This window comes from Colius striatus, chromosome 20 (genome assembly GCF_028858725.1).
Source record: "Colius striatus isolate bColStr4 chromosome 20, bColStr4.1.hap1, whole genome shotgun sequence".
Taxonomy (NCBI): Eukaryota; Metazoa; Chordata; class Aves; order Coliiformes; family Coliidae; genus Colius; species Colius striatus.
The window spans coordinates 4666953-4682727 of NC_084778.1; the positions used below are offsets into that span (position 1 = coordinate 4666953).

The following is a 15775-nucleotide window of genomic DNA, read 5'->3' on the forward strand; positions in this document are numbered from 1 at the left end:
CTTGAATGCAAACCCAGCTCCTTCTCATACACCTCAAAAGGGCTCTGTCAAGCCCTGCCTGCTTTTCTTGCCCATGTTGTCTCCTGCATGTGAGCATCAGCAGTTGCTCTTGTCATTCCACGGCAGACTGTTTACTGCTGAGATTTGTGCAATAGCTTGTGAAACCTTCACGTGCTGGCTGAGCCACAGCCCACGAGTTGTTAGCAAAGCCAACTGTTAGCAAAAGCCAAGCTTTTGTTTTTAGGGTGAGTTGTGAGCTAAAGGAGTCATGCTGATCTGGGAAAATGACATGAAATGTCATGTGCTCTATGTCCTGAGCACAACCACCCAGCTGCCAGCCCTGCATACCACAGAGGTGTGTGAGTTGGGCAGTTGCAGCTGAGGAGCATCAGCAATAATCAGTCTGTGTGTGTTAGCAGTGCATAACAATTCCAGACTAGTTTTCAAATAATGCCCCTGTCTTTCTTCAAACAAGCTGTGGCAGGACTATTTTTAACTGGAATGAGCCTTGTCTCGGCTCCTTTCCCTGTTTTTTTTCTGGCTTGTCTGCCACGTGAGTGCTTGACATGACTATCCTGGCCAGGCCATTCTTGTTGATTGCTTTTTGCCTCCTACTAAACATCACCTGCATGTTCAGTGCTTGCTGGCCAGGTTTGCTTGACCCACTTCTCCCTCGCACACACCCACCCACCCAGGAGCTGGCTCGAAGCGCCTCACCATCGCTTCACCAGCCCTTGGGTTTAGAAATGCCACCCAAAGCTGAGGCACTCGGTGCGTTCAAGGGGGAAGGTGAGGGGTCGAGCTGCCCTCTGCCATTCACCCTCTCTAGATAAGGGACTCGGAGCGGGACTTTGTCCCGCCGCGTTCTCACGCAACGCGCTTCTCTCCGCCAGCATTTCACAACCCGCAGGGCCCGACGCGGAGCCAGAGCCGGTCCCACCCCCGGCTGGGCGCAGCTCCCGGCGGAGCCCGCGGGGCCTTTCCGGCCGCCGACACTCCCGCGGCGCGGCCACAGCGGCGGCGGCTGCAGCGAACGAGCGAGGTAGGGGCGGCCGCTTCCCGGGGCCCGGCCTGGCTCCTGCGGCCGAAGGGTGTCGGCTCTCGTCTTTCGCCCCGCTCTGCTCCTTCGCTCTGCCCTCGCTTCCCTGAGCTCTCCCAGCTCAGCCCGGCGGCTGAACGACGCTGCTCTGCCTCCTGCCCGCCGCTGCCTCGGCGGCCAGCGACACAAACCGCTCGGCAACAACCGGCCCCTGGCCGCCGGCCGCCGGAGCCGCTCGGGAGCAGCCGGCCCCTCGCCGCGAGGGGACACGGGGCTGCCGCGCCGGCCGCTTCCATTGAGCGCCCGCCGGGGGGTGCGCGGCGTGTCCCCCACCCCCGGCCGGTCCCATTTCCCCCCGCGGGAGGCGCGGTGCGTGACGCGAGCGGAAGGCGGAAGCGGCGGGGGCGGCGCGGGGGCTGCGGGCCGGGCCGGGGGCTGTGCGGGCTGCGGGCCGGGGGCTGCGGGCAGCAGCGGGGGACGCCCCGCGCCCGGGGCTTTGGCCTCAGCCCGGCTGGCGCTCGGGGGGGGGGGGGTCTCTGGGCTTCCTCGGCGGGGGCCGTCGCCCCCGGAGGCCCCGCGGTCGCCCCGGCCGTGCGGGGTTAGGCCGCCGTCCCTCACTCCGGCCCCGCCCGCAGCTGCCCCGGGGCTGCCCGCGCCACACCCCGGCTCTTGTCCTGCTCCCTGCGCTCCCTCTCAAACTTTTCTGAATCACGAACTGCCGCAGCAGCAGCAAAGCTGAGGTTCCCGAAAGCCTCGGCAGTTAGACGTGAGCGACAGCAGGTGCCAGCCGCCGGGCTGGGGAAGGGGGCTGCGGCCGGGGACTGGGAGCGAGGCCAGTGCCTGTGGGAGGAATCAGCTGGGTGTGTAGGAGAGAGGGCCTGTCCTGAGCCGGGCGTTGGTGTTCTCTCCTTGCAGGGCTGAGCAGCCATGGAGAGGATGCAGCAGGTCGTTGGGCGAGCACGAGCCGCCTTCAACTCGGGCCGCTGCCGCTCGCTGGAGTTCAGGATCCAGCAACTGAAGGCCCTGGAGCGGATGGTGAAGGAGAAAGAGGAGGACATCCTGGCAGCCATCAAAGCAGATCTGCACAAGGTCTGGCTTGAGGGTTTCTCCTGTCAGCTATACATGGGCAGTGGTGAGCTCAGAAGGGAAGGCAAGAACACCGAGGGCTGCCTTTGCTCTGCTAAGTGCCCCTTGCTGAGGTTTCCCGTGGTCCTGGCTCTGTGGCCTGCCAAGGTCTGCCACCACTGTTTCTAAGGAGGAGCTAGTCTGAGGCAGAACTGGAATGGCAGGTCCTAGCTGTTTGGTTTTGGCTTCTACTGCACACTGAATGCCAAATACCCAGACTGCCTATTGCCAGGGGTCCTTTGAGGCAGCACTGCCCGTATGATATGCTCTGAAACAGCAGAATTTGCTGCTGAGGTGGGTGTGGGAGGTGGGTGCCTTGGCCATCGCCTCCCCAAGCTCTGTGTCGTTGCAGTGTGGGCACAATGCGTACAGCCACGAGATCCTGGGCGTGCTGGGCGAGCTGGCCTTGGCCATGGACAAACTGCCATCCTGGGCAGCCCCTCAACCCGTGAAGAAGAACCTGCTGACGATGCGGGACGAGGCCTACATCTATCCTGAGCCCCTGGGGGTGGTGCTGATCATCGGGGCCTGGAACTACCCCTTTGTCCTGGTCATGCAGCCTTTGATCGGGGCTATCGCAGCAGGTGAGGACCTACCACAGCCCCTGTGCCTCGTGGGGCTGAGGGCAGGTGCTGCAGGAGGCAGGTTTGGAGCACAAGGGCTCAGCAGCCCGTGATGTCTCTGTGTTGCAGGCAACGCCGTGGTGGTGAAGCCGTCGGAGATCAGTGAGAACACAGCTCAGCTGGTGGCTGATCTCTTGCCCCAGTACATCGATCGGGTGAGTGTGGCCCCATGTCCAGCCCCAGCTTCGTCTGTGCCACAGGGCTGTGCTGGGTTGGGGTGACTCCCAACACCCTCACCCCCACAGGAGCTGTACCCCGTGGTCACTGGAGGAGTCTCTGAGACAACAGAGCTGCTGACACAGAGGTTTGATCACATCCTCTACACTGGCAACTCCACAGTGGGCAAGATCGTGATGGCAGCAGCTGCCAAGCACCTGACACCCGTCACCCTGGAGCTGGGTGGGAAGAGCCCCTGCTACATCGACAAGGACTGTGACCTGGCTGTCGCCTGCAGGTCAGCCTCCTGAGGCGTGGCAGGGTCTCAGTGGTCTGGGCCCTTGTCCCCAGATGGTGGGTGTCTCTTGGGCACGCTTGGCTGGGCCTCTGGAAGGGACTGATACGGGGGAGAAACCATCTCCCTTTCCTCCACAGGAGGATAACGTGGGGCAAGTACATGAACTGTGGGCAAACCTGCATCGCCCCAGACTACATCCTCTGCGACCCATCCATCCAGAGCGAGGTGGTGGAGAACATCAAGGCGACTCTGCGGGTGAGTGGGGAGTGTCTTGCACCTCGAGAGTTGTTCCAGCTGCAGCCCTGGAGCTGTGGCTGCTGTGATGGTCTCTGGAGCCCTTCGGTTTTGCTGTGCCCCTTGGCAGGAGTTCTATGGGGAGGATGTGAAGTCATCTCCGGATTACGAGAGGATCGTCAACAAGCGGCACTTCAGGAGGGTTCTGGGCCTGCTGGAAGGGCAGAAGATCGCTCATGGGGGAGAGACTGATGAGGCCTCCTGCTTCATAGGTGCTTCTGGCAGCTGTTGGGGAAGGGAGGTGGAGGGTAGGACCTTCTGCTGTGAGAGTGGGTGTCCTTTGGGGGCTCAGTGTGTGTGTGGCTGGGTTGGGATGTGCTGCACACAGGCAGTGCCCAGGACAAAGTCCTGCAATAGGCTACATCTGCCCTGCTCACACCATCTTCTTTTGTCTGCTGTTTGCCTCAGCACCAACCATCCTCACCGACGTCTCTCCGGCCTCGAAGGTGATGGAGGAGGAAATCTTTGGACCAGTGCTCCCCATCCTGACTGTGAAGAGCGTAGACGAAGCCATTGAGTTCATCAACGGTCGGGAGAAGCCCCTTGCCCTGTATGTCTTCTCCAACAACAAGAAGGTGGGTCTGGGCTCTGCTCCCCTGTGCAGGTGTCTCTGGACAGCTTGGTGCTGAGCGTGGCCAGTCCCAGGGCTGATGTCAGTGGCTCCACTTTGCACATGAATCACAGCATTTGGCTCACAGAGGCTGTGAGTGTCCCCAGAGCTGCTGGAGGTTCCCATTCCCTCACTGAAGGGCTTTGCTTTTGTGTGACTTTGTGAAACAGAAGGATAAAGTGATGAGTTTCCTCCTTAGTGCACCATAGTCTTCCATGATTAATTTAGGTACTTAGGATATATTGCTGGGGAAGTGAGTTTCCATCTTTGCCATCCCTCCTCTAAACTTTCCTGCCTTCCTTGAGTTAGTGCTGCATGGAGAGGGCTTGTGGGAGTTGTGAGGCAGAGAAAGTGGATGTAATGGCCTGTTGACTGGTAGGGCCCTTCCCAGTTCAGCTCAGTCACATTCTCTGCTCTCTTCTGGGCTTCTCTCAGGTCTTAGTTTGGGGTTTTTTTTCTTTTGTCAGTTAATCAAGAGGGTCATCTCAGAAACCTCCAGTGGGGGTGTGACTGGAAACGATGTCATCATGCACTTCTTCCTCTCGACCTTGCCCTTTGGGGGTGTTGGTAAGTTACTGGAGCTCTTTTGGTGTTGGGACTTGTTGATGTGTGACCCAGGGAACAGCAGCTGCTGGCTTGTGTCCAGCTCCTCCTGTGCCTCTTTCAGCCTAAGGGGCTCCCTAGTGCAGGTGGCAATAATCATCATAAATTCTGGGAGCACTTTAGGACAGGGGCTGAAAGGGAAAAACCTTTGGGTGTGTTTTTGGGGAGGCTGAAGCATTTGGAGCAGCCCAGTGCAAGAGGTGTGGTAGTTGTGATCAGGATGATGAGGGATTGCTGGAGGGAGGGCAGGGCTTCAGCCTGGGGAGGATTTGAACAGGTTATGGAGTAACCTACAGGTGCTTTGCAGAGGAAGGTTTGGGTGTGCCAGTGCTCACAAGCTGACAGTGAATGGATTTGGATGCAGAGGTGTGCTCTGCAGAGCTCCTCGGGAAACCCGGGAGCAGCCAGGTGTTGGAGCCTTGGCAGGGTGGGTTCAGAGGCACAGCAAACAGTTTGCACAGGAATGCTGGGGAGTGCATGGGGAAAACAAGGTGAGAAGCCGAGGGGTGGAGCAGAGATGGAGAGCTTAGAGAGTGAGGAATGCAGCAGAGAGGAAGGATCAGCACTCCTCTGCAGGAAGGTAGAGCAGAAGCTGTGCTTTTAAGCTGCAGCAAGGCAGATGCAGGGCAGGTAACATTTTCTGCTGCTTCATGCCCTGTCTGTGGCCTCCAGTGGCCAAAGGTTTGGCTGTCACCTGTGATGTGACCTGGCTGGGCTGTGTCCCCCAGGTAACAGCGGGATGGGCGCCTACCACGGCAAGCACAGCTTTGAGACCTTCTCGCACCGCCGCGCCTGCCTCATCAAGGACCTGAAGCTGGAGGGTACAAACAGCCTCCGGTACCCACCCAGCAGCCAGAAGAAGCTGGATTGGGCCAAGTTCTTCCTCTTGAAGCGCTTTAACAAGGGCTGGATGGGACTGGCCATCCTGGCCCTGCTGAGCATCGTGGCAGCAGTGACTGTCAAGGTGAGCTTTGCCTCTTTGCCATCTCTATGGCCTCATGTGCATTTCATCTCATCTTCTGCAAGTTCCCTCTGCCACTGCAGCCCTTCCTTGGGGCCTGGCCTGGTTTTTCTGTCTTGAGGCTTGCCATATCTGGCCCACCTGAAATTATCTGCTGCTTCTCTGCCTTGCAAGTGGTATCTAGAATAGAAATGTCCTCAGAGAGGTGTCCTAGGCTGCTGGAGGACTCGAGGTGCCTCCTGAGCTGGAGGGGTAAGATCTAAACCTCACTGTTGGTTCTCTGGCTGGTAGACCAGGCATTCCTTGCAAGGTGCAGCCTGGAGGTTTAGTGAGCTATGGGGAGTGGCTGCTGAGGGGACAGGAGGTGGCAGCATGGATCAGTACTCTGCCCTCAGTCTGTTGTGTTTTGTTACTGCTTCGAGGAGATGTGCAGGAGCCCAACAAGCCAGGGGAGGTCACCTGCCTGCCTATTTGAGTCCAGGAGGAGCTCTAAGAGCCAGCCATGGGCTCAAGCCTTGAAGCACTGGCCAGGGAGGCAGGCCCTGCCTAGGTGACTGCCTTCTCAGCAAAGGGGAAAACACACTATCATGCAACCATTTGGGTTTTCTCAGAGTCACCAGTCTGAGCTGAGGAGAAAAGCCCTCTGGATTGTGCTGGCTGTTCAGAGGCTGGGCTGGCGCAGTGTGTGGTAAGGAGGAGCAGGTCTCACAGCACTGCAGTGGCTCTCACAGTGAGGTAGGAGCCCTTTTTTTCTCCTGTGTGTGGACCTGGTTTGAGATTGGGCAAAGCCTTGTTAAGAGTAGTGAACGTGGGACTTGGAGAAGGTTTCCCCTGGAGGCAGAGCATGATGCTTCTCCTGGCAGTGCACTGAGCTCATGCAGCACCCAAGATGAGGGGTCAGTGCATACTAAGGGGCCAGAGACAGGCAAGCTGAGCCCAGGGACATCCCCTGAGTGAAGGAGCTTTGCTTCAGGCTGTTCTGGAAAGGGACCTGGTTTGTTTTCAGCAAATCCTTCACAGGACCTTGGTGTTGTGTTCTGCTTTCACAGATGTTTTTCTTCTGAAGAGAGGAGAAGGCGCCATGTGCAAGTCATACTCTGAGTGCTCGCCTTGTGCCTGTTTCCTTAAGCTGAGAAGTCTTTTTGTTTCTGCCTTTGCACGGGGTTATTTCAGCGAGCTGCCGAGCACACAGAGTAGCCTTAGAGAGGCACTAACCAAGACAAGGCTTGGACTCCTGTTTACTAAACAGCCATGCTGAAACTGAGGGACCACTGGGTACAAGCTCCCAAAAGGAAGACTGCAGAGCAAGAAATGCCAGTCCCTGCCTGTGCCCTGCAGCTTGCAGCGTGCTGCTTCTCAGGGGGTGCAGGCTGTGACACCCTTTTTGGGGCTTGGGGTTTCATCACGTTCCTGTAACAACTATTTGGCAGTTAGGAAATACCTGCTCTGCCTGTGTTTGGCTGATAAGTGCATGTCACATTTGTACAAAAGAACTGCCTGGCCTGTTTAGGGAAGTGGGAATCACGAAGTGCCCTGTTGTGGCTTAGGCTGGGTGGGCTGCTCTGAGCCCCACATGGGATGGGGAAGAGAGTGGGAAGGGTAAAAGTGAGAACACTTGTAGGTTGGGATAGAGTTTAACAGGTGAAGTGAAGGCTTGGTGTGTGAGCAAGGGAATGAAGGAACCCACTCGTTATCTCCCTCAGCAGGCAGGTGTTCAGCCATCCCCAGCAGAGCAAGGCTCCATCACACCTGGTGGTGGCTCCAGAGGACAGATGCCATAACTCCCAATGTGCCCCCCACCTCCCTCTTGTTTCCCTCCCTCCCTTTTGTCACTGAGCATTGCATCATCTGGGCTGAGTCTCCCTTTGGTGGTGCGGGCCCAGCTCTCCCAGCCATGGCCCCTCCTTGCTAACCACAGCTACACGTGTGAGAGACAGACCTTGGCACTGTGTGGGCACTTCTCAGCCTCAGCTAAACCCCAGGTGTGTTACCAACACCTTTTTGGTCCCAAATCCAAAGCACAGCACCATCCTACTGTGATGAAACTCAGCAACTGTGATGAAAATTAACTCCATCCCAGCCAAAACCAGTACAAACTCATCCCTGGTCAGAGTCCTCCAAGGGAAAATTACTGCAAGAGGGTGTACTCCTTTGTGTTCAAGCTTCTGGGTCTGCTGTGATCTTGCACTGGGATGTAATATGGGGCTTGTTCTAGCTTGAGGAGAGGATTGTGGAGAGATTTAAGGTGAAAGGACCTTAGAAATATCAATGTTTAAATAAGGTAAACTTAAAATTACTATTAAATGCAATTAATATAGAGTAGAAAATGCTACTGAGCCTGCAATAGGTGGGGTTTCTTCATGTCTAGTGGAAAATCCATGTGCTAAGCCCTTCTAATGATGCATTTTGCAAGCACTGAATAAACACTCAGAATTCAAATACTAAACCGAGTGTGGTAAGTCCCTGCAGTCTCCTGGGGCATCCTGCCCATCCTCTGCCACTCCTGCCTCTGCCCACAGCTTGCCCAGACCTCCCCCCTGTGTTAGGAGCTGCCTCTGCCCACGTCCCCTGCACAGTGACCTCCGCACTCCCAGAGGAGGATCTGTGGGGAGGCAGGCTGCTTGCCCAAGAGGTGCCTGGAGCCAGGCAGAGCAGGGGGTGAGGTGGTGCTGGGAGCTGTGGGGGAGCTGGGCCCTTTCTCCTGCCCTGTGCAGATCCCTCCCCTGTTTGCCCATTGCCTGTGGGCACTGCCAGCCTGGGCTTTGTTCAGATGCAGACGGAAGCACAGGCTGTGGTCAGTGGTTCCCCATGGCTGCTGTGTCATGTCCAAAGTGCTTCCCAACCTCCTGCCCCCAACATGGGCGAAGCCAGGAGCTCTCCTGCAGTCCCACACGGGCAGCTGTGGCACTGGGCACAGGGATCAGTGCCTTTCCTGCATCAGGGTTTATCTGGGTAAAGGGCATCTTGTATGTAGTGAGGGCCCTGGGCCCAGGCCAGGAAGCCTCTCGAGGGGGCAGAGTTTGCTCTGAGCCCTGTCAGGGGAAGAGCTTGCACTTGCTGGTGGAGAGAGAAGCTTCTCTGAAGCTATTTTGTTTCCTTCCTTTTTTTGATGAGCCATCTGCTCTTTGACCTGTGACACAGATTCTCATGGTTGCAGGGGAACCTCGGTGTCTCGATGGGTTAGGCAGGGGCTGCAGGTGGAACTCTGCTTCTGAACTGAGGACTTGACAGACTGCACCTGAGAAGCAGAGTGAAAGCTCTGCAATGACTCTTGTTTCTGCAAAGCCCCACAAGGGCCTCACAGTTATGGAAAGGCAGGAGCAGGCTGTCTCTGGGCACACAGCTCTGCTTCCAGCCAGCTGCCCAGCAAGGCCACAGTCATCAATGTGCTTCAGCTCCTTGGAAGCATCCCTGTGAGCAATGGGATGCCCGGGGGGTTTAAATGTATCCCCGAACTACAAGAAAGCACCTGCAGGACAGGATCAATCAGCCAGCTCCAGAGATGCTGGGTTGCCCCAGCCACTGGGAATGGTGCTGATCATCGGGGCCTGGAACTACCCCTTGTCCTGGTCATGCAGCCTTTGACTGGGGCCATTGCAGCAGATGAGGGCCTGCCACAGCCCCTGTGCCTCGTGGGGCTGAGGGCAGGTGCTGCAGGAGGCAGGATTGGAGCACAAGAGCTCAGCAGCCCGTGGTGTCTCTGTTGCAGGCAACGCCGTGGTGGTGAAGCCGTTGGAGATCAGCAAGAACACGGCTCAGTTGAGGAGGGGTCACTGGAGGAGTCCCTGGGACAACAGAGCTGCTGACACGGAGATTTGATCACATCCTCTGCACTGGCAACTCCACAGTGGGCAAGATCGTGATGGCAGCGGCATCCTGGGCATCCTGCACCACTGGGAATTGTGGCAGTGGTGGTGAAGGTGGGTTTTGAGGGTGCTGTGAGACCTCTGTGCACCTGCAGCCCCCAGCATCAAATGATCCCTTGCTCCAGCCCAAGCCCTCCACCCCACTCAAAGGAGCCAGCCCGAGTCCAGCTGGGTTTGTCCTTTATTTGGCCTTTCTCAGGGAGCAGCAGTGTGAGCCAGGCTGTGCTCAGCCAGAGGGGACCCACACACAGTGCAGGGCAGCCCCCGGCAGCGTTTGGGTGTGGGAGCAGCTGGAGGGTCCATCCTCGAGGCGGGCTGAGCCGCTGCTGCCCATCGCTGCCCTTTGGCTCCCTCAGGAACCCCGTGTGCTGGATTCTCTCGCTGGCTGCTCCGTGCTTTGCGTGTCCATCCCTCAGGAAGGGTTTTCACCCCCAAAGCAGAGTCCCCACAGCCCTGGAGCGAGTCAGTGTGTGCTGGTGAGCAGCTTCACGGTGACGCCGAGCGCAAGGACCGCGATGGCAGCGGCGGCCGCCAGCCCACGCCGGACGAGCAGCTCCTTGGTGAGCACAGGGGACAGGGCAGATGAGGCTTCCTGGGGCTCCAGCTGGTACCTCGGGCCCTCGGTCCTGGTGATGCCCGTGAGCACGATGCCGTTCTGCGCATCCGCTCCCGCTGCAGGGAGGATGGGGCAGTGTCACCGGGGGCTTTTGGGGGAGGGTTTGACTCTGCTCTGAAAGCACGTTCTGAGCAGCACAGAGTGTGGAGATATTCAGCCCTTGACAGAGCTTCAGTGGGACCTGGTGTCTGCAAGGTGAGAACTGCCCAGGGAGCTCCATCCCTCCAGATCCCCCACACCCTCAGCCTGTCACCCCCGCTGAGCCCACCCTGGTAACTACAGTTTTCCCAGTAACTGAGGCCATCACCAGTGCTCCACTGCACTCCCATTCCATGGGCTTGTTCCTGGCTTATGTAAAATCATAGAATCATAGAATGGTAGGGGTTTTAAAGGGACCTTTACAGATCATCTAGTCCAACCCCCCTGCAGAAGCAGGTTCACATACATTAGGTCGCATAGAAATCCTTGGGGACTCTTCCTGGACCCAACCCCCCAGCACCCACAGTGCCCAGCTCCTGGCCATACCTATGCAGCCCTGCAACACCGTGGCAGGGGGGTAAGTGTGGGGTGGAGGGGCTGGTCCCACACCCGTGGGAAGTGCCTTGCAGGAGGGTTCAGGGCCCAGGTTCGGCTCCTCCGGCGGCGGTTGGGTCACTCCTGCGCGGCGCTGAGCCTGAGGAGCCAACATGCTGTGTCTGGCTGGTGGGAAATCCCCACCCAGCAAAGCCCTCAGGAAAGGGCACTGCACAGTCAAAGTGGGAGATGTTGGCTGGTGGAAGCCCCAAAGGTTCTGGAGCACAGGGGGGGTGCGGGGCTGAGGTAGCCTCAGTCACCCCTCTGCTTTGTGCTTGTGTCCCCAGCCAAGGGTGGCACAAGGTGTGGGAAGGAGCTGAATGTGGCCACAGCCACGGGAGCACTGGGTGCTGGGGTGCCAGCCCTGGGCAGCAGTGCCCATGGGATCGAGCCCATCGTGCTGCCTCATCCCACTGAGTTCCCAGCCAAGGCCCTGAGGCTCTTCCTGCGGGCACAGGGGGCGATGCCAGGGGTGCAGGGGGTACCTTCTCAGCTGCCTTCCTCCAGTCCATGCGGGAGATGTAGACAATGAAGCAGGTGCAGAGGATGGAGACACAGACGAGCATGCTGAGCCACAGGCCTGCCAGGGCACGCTGGCATCACCCAGGGCATGCTGGCATCACCCAGGGGTCACAGCCCAAGCAAACTCCATCTCAGGCCAGTGAGCACAGGGATGGAGTGTCCCAGGTCGGGAGGGATGCAGGGATGGGGCAGCCATGGGTGCCTGCTGCCAGGCTGCCTGGCACCCCTGGCAGTGGTTGCTTTATCCCCAGTACAGTTAAAAGCTCTCAGGAGTCATAGGGACTATCCCAGTGCACCCCAGTGTCGAGCCAGGAGGGATGTCTGTGGGGAGCCATTGATGGTGCTGGGGACACACACATGTACCCGGGGGGGATGCGGGGGCTGCGTGCCCAGGGGTCGGTACCTATGACGCCGATCCTGGCCACGAAGAGCAGCACAGCTCCCAGGGGCAAGCCCAGTCCATAGTAGCCCACAGCATTGAGGATGGCACCAAATTTCTGCTTGCCTATGCCTCTGAGCACCCCGCTGCAGGCACCCTGCCAGGGAGAGGGAGAGGGGCTGGGACCAGGGCTCTGCCACTGCCTGGGGCTGGTGAACCAGTCTGGTGATGAGCTGGCTCCTCGCCTCTGCCCAGTTATCTCTGTGTCTGTGCCCAGTCCTGGGAGTCATCATCTTTTCCTGCACTTGGTGTTTTCTAAGGGGTGATCCCTGGAGCTCTGCAGGTGCTGGCACTCACCCACAGCCTGAGGGACCAACCGACCTGCGATGCCAACGCTCAGCACCCAGGTCCCCTACTGCAACCAGCAGCATCCCCAGGGACTTACACACGTGGCTTCAAACAAGTGGAAGACAACGTAGACAGGCATGACCCAGGCCACCAAGCTGACAATCTCCCTGGGGACAGAGAAGAGCCAATGATCGCTTTTGGGAACCAACCTCTACGCACTGAAGCACGGAGCTGGGGGCACTCACTTGTCCTGGGTGAAGATGTATCCCAGCACATCCTTTGTGGCTGCTAAAATGGCCCCCACAGCTATGCAAAACGCCCCTGAAAAGCAGAGCAAAGTGGTGAGTCCAGCCCGGCCGTGACGGGGCGCTCAGGAGCAGCTGGAGGCAGAGAGCGGGGGGAGAAGAGGGGAGGTGGGTGTGCCAAGGCTCCCTGCTCCTGCTGTGCCTGGAAGGAGCCCTGGTGAGGGCTTCCCGGGCTGTGGGCAGCCTGACCTGTGCAGAGCAGGCTGGTGGAGGAGGATCTCTTGGCCGTCTCAGCGTCGCCGGCGCCCAGCGCGTTGCCCACCTGCACGCTGGCAGCAGTGCCGAGCCCCAGCGGGATCTGTAACACAGGGCTGAGGCTCAGGGGGGTGTCAGGGTGGTGAGAACCACCTGGCAGAGAGAGGGACAGAGTTCAAGGCTTCATTTAAAATGTCTCCATAGGAGGGATAGGCAGGAGCAAGGAGAAGCTTAGTGCAGAGGGGGAAGGTTGAGGTTTGCTGATTTTTGCTGGGTGTCTGTCCTGGGTCTGTCCCTAGGGAGCCCTGCTCTGAAACAACAACCCCCAGCCCTTACCATGAAAGCAACGACCGACACCTCGTAGATGATGGACTGGGCAGAGAGCTCCACGACACTCAGCAGGCCTGGGGGAGAGGAGAGGATGAGCAATGGGGGTGGATGCCCAGGGGAAGGCTGCTCTGAGCCCTTGTGACTGCTGCAGACTGTGCTCTCAGTTGTACCCTATCCCACCCCCCCGCAGCTCCCTCTCTCTGCTTACCTATCAAGAAGCTCCCAATTTCATAGGTCCACCACTCGATGCACATCATGAGCATGCTGGGGATAGCCAGGGAAATGAAGCTGTCCCACTCCAGCAGGCACTCGCTGGACCAGCCTGCACAGAGGAGAAACCTGAGGGATGACCCGACTGGCCACGTGTTACATCCTCAAAAGCACCTGAGACACCTGGAGGTACAATTCCTATTTGCAGAGCACCCAGGATGACGTTGCTCAGCTCCACAGGACCTCCAGCAGCCAAGCAAGCAGGTCCAGCTGCTGCTGCTGCCATCCCGCGGGCCACAGAGCAGTGGAACACACAGCTCGTCCATCCCGGAGCAGCGAGTCTGAGGACAACCTCATGCTGATGTCTGTGCTCAGGGGCCTTTGGGGCTCAACCTTACAAAGCCTCAGCAGAAAGTTTCATTTCTCTAGGATTAATGTTTAGTGGCTGGCACGGGGCCGTGCCACCCCTCACGCGTGACGCGGCGCCACCGAAGCAGCTCCCCGAGGTTAATGTTTCACTGTCAGGACTGAGACTCGCTTTGATAGACACAGTGAGAGATTCATGAACACTCCTGTAAAGTGGGAAGGGGCTGGGGCCATGCCCTTACCTCCCCAGGTCTTCACGTGAAGTTTCCTGCCTATAATATACAGGAACAAGAAGACGGTTTGTGAGTACTGAGCGACGGTGTTGGCCCAGGCAGAGCCCCTGCGAAGGAAATGAGAGAGGCTGTTGGCATCCTGCTCGTGGTGCCCATGTCCCTGGAGGTCCCTTGCTGTCAGGCACCGTGCTGTCCCCTCCCTGGGCACGACTCACGTGATGCCCAGGTGGAACACGTAGAGGAAGATGCAGTTTGCGACCACGTTGACGACGTTGCCGACGATGCCGCTCAGCACCAGCGGCCACATGATCATCTGCAAAGAGGAGGAGACGGGGCTATGGCACCTTCAGGGGAGAGATGGGAAGGTCTCTGCTGGCCCTGTGCTCAGCAGCTTCCCCAGCCAGAAAACAAACTTCTGGTGATGGTGCCTGCTTGGAAAAGGAGTGTGGGAGTAAATCCGTGACGGTGGCAAGTGTCTGGTCCTCTGTGGGTGTGAGGGCTGCAGGACCCACCTGGTTCTGCAGGTATCTCGCCTCCAGGTTATACAGAAAAACAGCCTGCAAAGGAAATGTGTGGATGAGCTGAGGTGAGCACTGAGAGGGACGATGCTGCTGTGGTGGAGAGCCGGTCCCTGCGCAGCCAGGCTGCGACTCACCGGGAGAGCGGGGACAAACGCCATCACATAGTGCTGGGTTAACCTGGGGGGACGTGAGACAGGGTTAACGAGGGGCTGTGGCCACAGTCCCCCATCACAGCCACACCACGTGGTGTCTGGACCACGGGGCCACCCGACCTGGAGACCTCAGGGTCCTGTTGGATGAGGAGCAAGAACTGCTCGATGTTGATGAGGACGGCGCAGCAGGGAAAGCAGCAGAGCAGGAGGATGAGGATGGCACGCTGCAGGATCACCCCCACACGCAGCAGGTTCTTGCTGCCGTAGGTCTGTGGGGTGAGAGGGCAGCAGTGAGGGGACTCACTGGGAGCCTGGAGCAGCCCAGAGCACCCTGGAGACCACACAGGAAGGATTTGGTGTTTCAGGGGGAGCAGGGGAGCTGCCTGTTATGGGATTGCTGCCTGGGGAGAAGCTTCTCCGGCTCACCAGTGCAGCTGGAGCTCCACACAGTGCCTGGGCAGCATCAGCAACGCTGGAAAGCCCAAAGTGCCCGGGACAAGCAGCGTCTCACCCACCTGTGATATCAACGTGTCACACGCTGAAGACAAACCGTAACCCACAGAGATGGCCGTAACGTTTATCACCTGGAAACGGGAGGTAACAGAAAACAGAGCCAGGGTGAGCAGTTTAAGGCTTTTAGGCAGGGAGAGGGTGTAAAGCACAAGTGGGAGCCTGCAGCCTCCTCTGTCCTCGGGCAGCACCGGTGCCGGGGCAGCCCCGGGAGTGCTTACGGCGATGGCCAGCGTGACGGAGGCCAGCTCCACCTTGCCCAGGTGGCCGCAGAATATGGAGCTGACGAGGTGGATGAGGAAGATCAGCAGCTGGATCAGGATCTAAGTGCAGGGAAGAGGTGAGGGTGAGAGCTGTGGAGGCACACGGGGTGGCCGTGCTGGGGGCAGCGCTCTCCTCCCAGGGTCCTCACCAGCGGCCCCGCCAGCACCATCAGCTTCTTCGCGTCCTCCCAGAAGCCGTCGGGGACCAGGCGCCGGAGCCCCCCGCGTCGCTTCCCGCGGCTGCCGGGGCTCAGGTCGCTCTGGGCAGCGGCCCCCACCTCGCTGAAGCTGTTCTCCTCGGGGGGATTCGCCTGCTTCATGCTGCAGCTCTGCCAGGGGAGTGAAACAATCCCCTCCCTCCGCCCTCTGTTAAAGCCACCCTGCGGGGTGAGCAATGTGTAACCACGGAGGGGTGAACTTCAGCCGGGGCTGGCGAGGAGAAGCGCAGGCAGTGGGTCAGGGCAGGGCACGGAGCTGGGGAGCGCAGTGAGGGTCCAGACGTGCAGTGCAAGGTGCTTGCTGCCTGCCCTGAGCCCGTGGGAGGGCTGAGCCTTCCCAAATTACTCCCTCAGGCCGTCGTACCTCTCTCCTGTGCTGCAGCTCCACCGCTCTGGAGGGTTATCCTCTTCTTCCAGCAGCGCTGGAGGATTGCTGGGTCCGTGTGCGGGCTCCTGTGA

At 58.8% G+C, this 15775-nt stretch overlaps 2 protein-coding genes across 6 annotated transcripts; one reads left to right on the forward strand and one right to left on the reverse strand.

Moving 5' to 3' along the window:
* Positions 1 to 941: 941 nt before the first annotated feature.
* ALDH3A2 (aldehyde dehydrogenase 3 family member A2) lies at positions 942 to 8155 on the forward strand. 5 transcript variants are annotated; one of them, XM_062012487.1, is made up of 11 exons: positions 942 to 1042; positions 1955 to 2128; positions 2517 to 2748; positions 2857 to 2942; positions 3033 to 3241; positions 3379 to 3496; positions 3606 to 3747; positions 3944 to 4110; positions 4613 to 4712; positions 5477 to 5712; positions 6321 to 6429. In XM_062012487.1, exons 2-11 carry the CDS (start codon positions 1967 to 1969, stop codon positions 6399 to 6401), a joined length of 1533 nt encoding a protein of 510 aa, XP_061868471.1. In that variant the 5' UTR covers positions 942 to 1042; positions 1955 to 1966; the 3' UTR covers positions 6402 to 6429. The 5 variants fall into 5 exon arrangements, with proteins under 5 accessions (XP_061868471.1, XP_061868473.1, XP_061868470.1 ...); XM_062012489.1 differs by lacking the exon at positions 942 to 1042 and adding an exon at positions 1314 to 1408; XM_062012486.1 differs by lacking the exon at positions 942 to 1042 and adding an exon at positions 1570 to 1819.
* A 1883-nt stretch (positions 8156 to 10038) lies between these two features.
* On the reverse strand, positions 10039 to 15418 carry LOC104561354 (multidrug and toxin extrusion protein 1). Its single transcript, XM_062012662.1, has 17 exons — positions 15248 to 15418; positions 15057 to 15158; positions 14841 to 14909; positions 14446 to 14594; positions 14308 to 14350; positions 14165 to 14209; positions 13868 to 13965; positions 13662 to 13759; positions 13052 to 13165; positions 12850 to 12917; positions 12508 to 12616; positions 12259 to 12334; positions 12111 to 12180; positions 11690 to 11822; positions 11250 to 11344; positions 10717 to 10864; positions 10039 to 10247 (listed from the first exon to the last, which is right to left on the reverse strand). Exons 1-17 carry the CDS (start codon positions 15416 to 15418, stop codon positions 10039 to 10041), a joined length of 1797 nt encoding a protein of 598 aa, XP_061868646.1.
* Positions 15419 to 15775: the final 357 nt, after the last annotated feature.

What these genes read in the sequence shown, in the direction of transcription:
- LOC104561354 (XM_062012662.1), bottom strand. Translation starts at nt 15,418, where the DNA reads ATGAAGCAGGCGAATCCCCCCGAGGAGAACAGCTTCAGCGAGGTGGGG. An exon ending in GTGACACGTTGATATCACAG is followed by an intron (nt 14,595 to 14,840) that starts GTGGGTGAGACG and finishes CTCACCCCACAG; the next exon opens with ACCTACGGCAGCAAGAACCT. An exon ending in GGCCAGGATCGGCGTCATAG is followed by an intron (nt 11,345 to 11,689) that starts GTACCGACCCCT and finishes GTGCCCTGGCAG; the next exon opens with GCCTGTGGCTCAGCATGCTC.
- ALDH3A2 (XM_062012487.1), top strand. Translation starts at nt 1,967, where the DNA reads ATGGAGAGGATGCAGCAGGTCGTTGGGCGAGCACGAGCCGCCTTCAAC. An exon ending in TCAAAGCAGATCTGCACAAG is followed by an intron (nt 2,129 to 2,516) that starts GTCTGGCTTGAG and finishes GTGTCGTTGCAG; the next exon opens with TGTGGGCACAATGCGTACAG. An exon ending in ACATCAAGGCGACTCTGCGG is followed by an intron (nt 3,497 to 3,605) that starts GTGAGTGGGGAG and finishes GCCCCTTGGCAG; the next exon opens with GAGTTCTATGGGGAGGATGT.